Below are 7,108 nucleotides of genomic sequence, written 5' to 3'. Positions count from 1 at the left end.
ATCACGAAAGGTTCAGTGGACTGTTTGCTTTAAACGAATGGTTACTGTCAAGTCAAGTCACTATTATTTGTATAGCGCTTTTAACAATGTAACTTGTGTCAAAGCAGCTTTACATCAGCTTGATATAAAGTATTTAGACGGGGAAATAGTGTGTCGAAATAGTGTCATTCTCCTCCGGCCAGACAAAATAGTAGTTTAAATCAAGGCTAAAGCAGTCATACATTGTGTAAAGAACAAAAACTGCTCTTTGTTAATAATTGGAATCTTTTCTGGGAGCGTCGTAGTCTTTTCCGTGCTGATGGCCTGCACCCCAGCAGAGTCGGAGCAACATCTGTCAGACAACATCTGTCGGACAACATCTCCAGGAAGCTACACTCCATCTGACTAGTACATTTACATTTATTCATTTAGCTGACGCTTTTATCCAAAGCGACTTACAATTGCTATATATGTCAGAGGGTCGCACGCCTCTGGAGCAACTAGGGGTTAAGCGTCTTGCTCAGGGACACATTGGTGTCTTACAGTGGATTCGAACCCGGGTCTCTCACACCAAAGGCATGTGTCTTATCCACTGCGCCATCACCACTAGTAAGCAAATTCTCAAATAACTACTATGATGACTTTTGTTCTTTTGCATGCTCAAAGTCTAGTGTAACCATGGCTTTAATAAACACTTTTGGAGTCAAGCAAAACGTCACCGTAGTTTAATCATACGCTATATTTAATTCTACCACATGGAATTGATCATACTGATATACACCGTGGTGTGAAAAAGTGATTTTTTATTTTTTTGCATGTTTGTCACTTTAATGTTTCAGATCAAACTAATTTAAATATTAATCAAAGATAACACAAGTAAACACAACATGCAGTTTTTAAATGAAAGGTTTTTTTTTTATGAAGGGAAAACAAAATCCAAACCCACATGGCCCTGTGTGAAAAAGTGTTTGCCCCGCCCCCCCTGTTAAAACATAACTGTGGTTTATCACACACCCAGGCCTGATTACTGCCACACCTGTTCGCAATCAAGAAATCATTTAAATAGGACCTGCCTGACAAAGTGAAGTAGACCAAAAGATCCTCAAAAGCTACATATGTTGAGATCCAAAGAAATTCAGGAACAAATGAGAAAGAAAGAGATTGAGATCTATCAGTCTGGAAAAGGTTATAAAGCCATTTCTAAAGCTTTGGGACTCCAGCGAATCACAGTGAGATTATCCACAAATAGAGAAAACATGGAACAGTGGTGAACCTTCCCAGGAGTGGCCGGCCGACCAAAATTACCCCAAGAGCGCAGCGACGACTCGTCCAAGAGATCACAGAAGATCCCACAACAACATCTAAAGAACTGCAGGCCTCACTTGCCTCAGTTAAGGTCAGTGTTCATGACTCCACCATAAGAAAGAGACTGGGCAAAAATGGCCTGCATGGCAGAGTTCCAAGACGAAAACTGCTGCTGAGCAAAAATAACAAAGGCTCTTCTCAGTTTTGCCAGAAAACATCTTGATGATCCCCAAGACTTTTGGGAAAATACTCTGTGGACTGACGAGACTAAAGTTGAACTTTTTAAAAGGTGTGTGTCCCATTACATCTGGCGTAAAAGTAACACAGCATTTCAGAAAAAGAACATCATACCAGCAGTAAAATATGGTGGTGGTAGTGTGATGGTCTGGGGCTGTTTTGCTGCTTCAGGACCTGGAAGACTTGCTGTGATAAATGAACCATGAATTCAGCTGTCTACCAAAAATTCCTGAAGGACAATGGGTCTTGGTTTTGCGTGAAATGTGCGTACGGACGTTTTCACGAATAAATCATGATTCATCAAAAACTTTCATACTAAAATTGATTCTAAATGTACGAAAAAATTCAAGAACAACTTATACCACGTATGCAATAATCAGGCGGAAAGTTTTTGTGAGAAGTTCAAATGTGCGTATAAATACGAAAAACGTACGCACTTATTAGTGAATGAGACCCAATGTCCGGCCATCTGTTCATGACCTCAAGCTGAAGAGAACTTGGGTTCTGCAGCAGGACAGTGATCCAAAACACACCAGCAAATCCACCTCTGAATGGCTGAAGAAGAACAAAATGAAGACTTTGGAGTGGTCTAGTCAAAGTCCTGACCTGAATCCTATTGAGATGCTGTGGCATGACCTTAAAAAGGCGGTTCATGCTCGAAAACCCTCCAATGTGGCTGAATTACAACAATTCTGCCAAGATGAGTGGGTCAAAATTCCTCCACAGCGCTGTAACAGACTCATTGCAAGTTATCACAAATGCTTGATTGCAGTTGTTGCTGCTAAGGGTGGCCCAACCAGCTATTAGGTTTAGGGGGCAAGCACTTTTTTCACACAGGGCCATGTGGGTTTGGATTTAGTTTTCCATCCATAATACAAAACTTAATTCAAAAACTGCATGTTGTGTTTACTTGTGTTATCTTTGATATTTAAATTTGTTTGATGATCTGAAACATTAAAGTGTGACAAACATGCAAAAAAAAATAAAAAATCAGGAAGGGGGCCGACACTTTTTCATACCACTGTAGGTATTGTACCTCAAAGTGAAGATGTTACTGACCACTACCTTGTATCATGCATGCTGCTTATTACTGTTATTAACTATATGGCTCTGCGTTATCGTCCGGGCAGAACTATTGTTCCAGCCACCAAAGACAGATTCACAAATAACCTGCCTGATTTATCTCAACTGCTCTGTGTACCCATAAATACACATGAACTAGACCAAATGACTAGCAACATGGGCACTATCTTCTCTAATACATTAGAAGCTGTTGCCCCCCTCAAATTGAAAAAGGTTAGAGAAAAACGTACTGCGCCATGGTACAACAGTTATACCCATTCTCTCAAGAAGGAAACTCATAATCTTGAGCACAAATGGAGAAAAACTAACTTAGAAGTGTTTAGGATTGCGTGGAGAAACAGTATGTCCAGCTATAGACAGGCTCTAAAAGCTGCCAGGGCAGAGCATATCCACAAACTCATAGATAATAACCAAAACAATCCAAGGTTCTTATTTAGCACAGTGGCTAGATTAACAAATAACCAGACGTCACCTGAAATAAATATTCCCTCACAGTTTAATAGTAATGACTTTATGAATTTCTTTACTGATAAAATAGATAACATCAGAAATACAATATCAAATGTAGAATCTACAAACTTGTGATTTGCCACATTTGAAGAGGCTGGCAGGCTCTGTAAGAACATACGTCACAATGGGGTAAAAGTTGCACTCCTGGGGGGCAGGAGCTGCCCAAAATTTCCCATTGACTTACTATGGAGCAGGACGGCCCATGAAATGCATGCGTTTAACCTACTATGGTAAATTGCATAGGGATTTTGTATTGAACATAGCTCTGGATCACAGTGTCATAGAGACAAGGGGATGGGCTCATTTTACTCAGATGACCAATCAATCTCTCAGGATCATTGTGAAGCTATCAAGCCACGCCCTAGCAACCATTTAGAGCACCTTAGCAACAAGTTCCATAGACATCCATTGAAAGAGATTAAAGGGATATCTCCGGACTGAATTGTCATAGAAACATGAGGGTGGTCTCATTTGACTCGGGGCAGCAAACAGCCAATCATGAATCACCTCAAAACTTCCTAGCCCCTCCCTAGCAACCATTTTAGAGCACCTTAGCAAACCAAAATCCAAAGAGGGATATCTTCCATTCTGAATGTCACAGAGGCATGGGAGTTGGTTTATATCATTCATACTGACAAGCAGCCTTTGGAGTTTCATGATTGTCAGCTGCCAAGCCACTCCCTAGCAATCAAATATAGTACCATAGCAACCAAAATCCAAAGAGGGATATCTTCCATTCTGAATGTCACAGAGGTCGCCACTGCAAGCACCCACTCACATTTTCTTCAGGAAATGTACATTCTAGTTATTTATATACAATTCTCTTTTGAGCTAATTTGCTACAGTGTAAAACAGGAGTTTTCCCCATAATGTGTTAAACGCAATGCTTGTTCCCTTATCTCAGGAAACCAAGGTTACGTTAGTAACTGGAGCGTTTTTGCTCTGATGTATAAATAAAAACTAGTTTATATTTACTGTATTAAAACTACAGGCCCCACAGCAGCAATCAAATCTTTAATGTTTTCAGTATTTTGCATGTTCATCTTTATGTTTGCTGAGAGACTCAATGTTCTGTGGCATCGAGCCGTTACAAAAAAAAAAAAAAACATGCACAAGATGCAAAGCATTATTTGCACAGTAACTCTACACACAAACCTCGAATTATTAGCCAAACTACACACATATATGACAAATGTATAACACGACTAGTCTTTCGCTTGTTCAGTGTGCAGTGGGACGTACACGTATGTGCAGAAATACACACTATACCTTCAACCCTGCTCCTGGGGACCCACTCTCCTGGAAAGTTCATTTCCAACCGGCTTCAGCACGCCTGCCTGCAGTTTTCAAGCAGTCTTGAGGAGCCTGATTGGCCGCTTCAGGTGTGTTTGATTAGGGCTGTAGCTAAACTCTTCAGGATAGTGGGTCCCCAGGAACAGGGCTGAAGACCTCTGCTGTATACCGTCTGTCTGCATGACTGATGAACTTTACAGTCACTTAAATGAGCTCTAGAATGACACTGTTGGCTTGTTAAAGTCGATTTACAGGAGAATTCGAAAGTGTAACCCCTTTCAAATAATCTGTATTATATAAAGCGTTATTTTTTCCTCAAAACAGTGAGTTTTGATTTCTAAGTGAACATGTCTAAATGTTTTCCCACATGAACACGGTGTAGGTAATCTAAACACAAGTGTGGCATTTAAAATGCATTTTTTCCCCAAATGAAACAAGAGCTGATGGTTTTGAATGATGTCTCTTAATTGCATCGATAAAAGTTTATTTTTCAATTGCAAACAGTGTAAAGCAGATTATGTGCTTGTAGTTTATCAGACTTGGTCTGAATATTCAGTATATGAGTGAATGACTTCACTGAGCGAAGCTCAACTACAACTTTTAGTTTGTAAGCAATTTTTTTTAAAACTCTGAAATGCCACACAGCTTTTCCTTTTGATTCATGCCAGGAGACAGACAGACACAGCCTCCAAACCTGAGACGACTTTATCACACATGTATTGGATCTCAGGTTCACTAGTTTGTGTCAGTGATCACAGGTATATTCACTGTTCGTGAGAGCAAACACTTCCCTACCTAATGCAGTTATTGGGATACAGCTTTGAGTCATCTGAAACTGAAGAGATAAGGAGCTGCGGTGTGGGGCATTTCCATGGGATATTTTCCAGTTTAATTTCAACCTGGAGCCAGAACAACCAGCCTCATTAAATCTAAAGATAGAAAAACTCCAACAAAGGAGACATTGTTTATTTCTTGTTTCATTTTTATTTATTTTTTTATTTATTTTTTTTTACAAATAACTTATCTATTACAAAGACAGTTTTCCCAGCTAAGATCAAAAACAATGATTTTCTCCCCCTTTTCTTTTAAAATCCATAAACATGACAGACAGATCTGATTATTTCTTTGGTTTTCTCAAACGTTAGCACAGAGAGTAATGTCTTTGGAGCCAAAAATAGCCTCATCTCGGAAACAGATAGCAGAGCGAATAAACATTCTCCACAGCCAAGTTATTTTTAGCCTGGATACCAGAAACCAGCTTTTGGAAATTGTGTATTTATTGGTTTTATAAATAACAATCTCATTCAGCTTTTCAATGCACAATTTATGCATTAGCACTCTCATAAGGATGGATGACAAAACATTGGTTTTAGTTCAATCATCTAATAAAGTTACAAAACTGTAACTTCATTACATTTTAATAATAATAAAGTTTAAATTCTGTAACATCTGTAAGTTAAGGCACTGTGCATATCGCCACATACCATGATCCGTAACAGAGAACCACATGAAGACCGAAGGCACATCGTGAAATATTTCACTGCACTCAGAGACGTGACGACTCCTGTGCTTTGGCAACAAACACCTGAACCATGAAAGCCAGCGGCGAGTCCTCGGTGTCAAAGCCCTTGTGAACACTCGCCCGCTGACACAAGCCCACTTTACTGCAAATAATGGGAAAAAGCTTCATCAATGCATAGCAAAGAAACATTCCTTTTGTGGCACAAAGGTATCAGTTCCTCTAATAGTAAACCTACATTCCAGTTGTCACATAGGAAAGCGTTTGTTATCGGAGGGCTTCGTGGGTTTCCTGTGAACTGCTCCGAGGTCAAGTACCTTGTTAATAAGATCTAGATCTTTTTCAGTTCAGTTTTGCTGCGTCTGCAGCTCGTACGCTGAATAGAGTGCTTGACGGAGCTTTTTATTTTTTGTTGTTCTCGGTTGCGCCATTTTAGCATCCCTTTAGGTTCTCACAAAAGCTCCATACACATCTGAGAGAAACAAACGAAAACAACAACAAATAAATGAAGTCTATAAAGCTATACTTACAGGAAATACATGTGAATTCTTGAGAAAGAAAAGCTCGTTCTAAAACTATGTACAGTAAATTCTGTGGCGGAGACTCCTCTGTAAACTGTACATCTAAAACATGCAGGTTTTTTTTTTTTTCCCTTTTATTTTTTTTCGCTTCATTGATCAAACAAAAGAACTGAGTTTAGCAGATTCCGCCCACGATCCTTTGTGAACAGCATGAATAAATCAGTCACGATCGGTTCCCATGAAAAAAGGCACACTGGCATCCAAAGCCACACCTGTAAACCGAGTGTGGATGTAATACACGTGTTAATATCACCGGCAACACCAAGCCTCTTCACGGATCAAGCGGGGGAAATTTCCCTTGATCTCCCATGCGACACACACACTGTACAGAGACAAAGAGCTGTAAACATCATCCAGTCTTCAGTGGACATCACAGGACGAACACACACACGCACGCACGCGATGACACTGGGCCGAGAGGGCAGGCGAGGCTCAGAAATGCCGGGGGAATTCACACTCTTCACAGCGGTTGAGGGCGGGGTGGTTGAGGAAGGTACAGGCGGTGCAGCTCCACTGGGCGCCGTCGTCCTCCTCGGGCTCCGACACGAGCCTGGTGCTGGGGATGCCCTCTGAAACACACACACACACACGAGAGGCGGTC

At 40.5% G+C, this 7,108-nt stretch overlaps 1 protein-coding gene across 5 annotated transcripts in view; it reads right to left on the bottom strand.

Moving 5' to 3' along the window:
• Positions 1–5,418: 5,418 nt before the first annotated feature.
• LOC306843921 (TGF-beta-activated kinase 1 and MAP3K7-binding protein 2-like) overlaps positions 5,419–7,108 on the bottom strand; it is a 30,323-nt gene continuing 28,633 nt past the window's right edge. For 2 of the 5 annotated variants that reach the window (XM_079375644.1, XM_079375646.1), the window contains one exon: positions 5,419–7,076. In XM_079375644.1, coding sequence (XP_079231770.1) covers positions 6,940–7,076 — 137 coding nt within the window. In that variant the 3' untranslated portion in view covers positions 5,419–6,939. The remainder of the gene's footprint in view (positions 7,077–7,108) is intronic. The other 3 variants (XM_079375643.1, XM_079375645.1, XR_013781877.1) reach the window with 2 other exon arrangements.

This window comes from Barbus barbus, assembly GCF_936440315.1.
Source record: "Barbus barbus genome assembly, chromosome: 24".
NCBI classification, from domain to species: Eukaryota; Metazoa; Chordata; class Actinopteri; order Cypriniformes; family Cyprinidae; genus Barbus; species Barbus barbus.
This window is presented reverse-complemented; position numbering and strand designations above follow the sequence as displayed.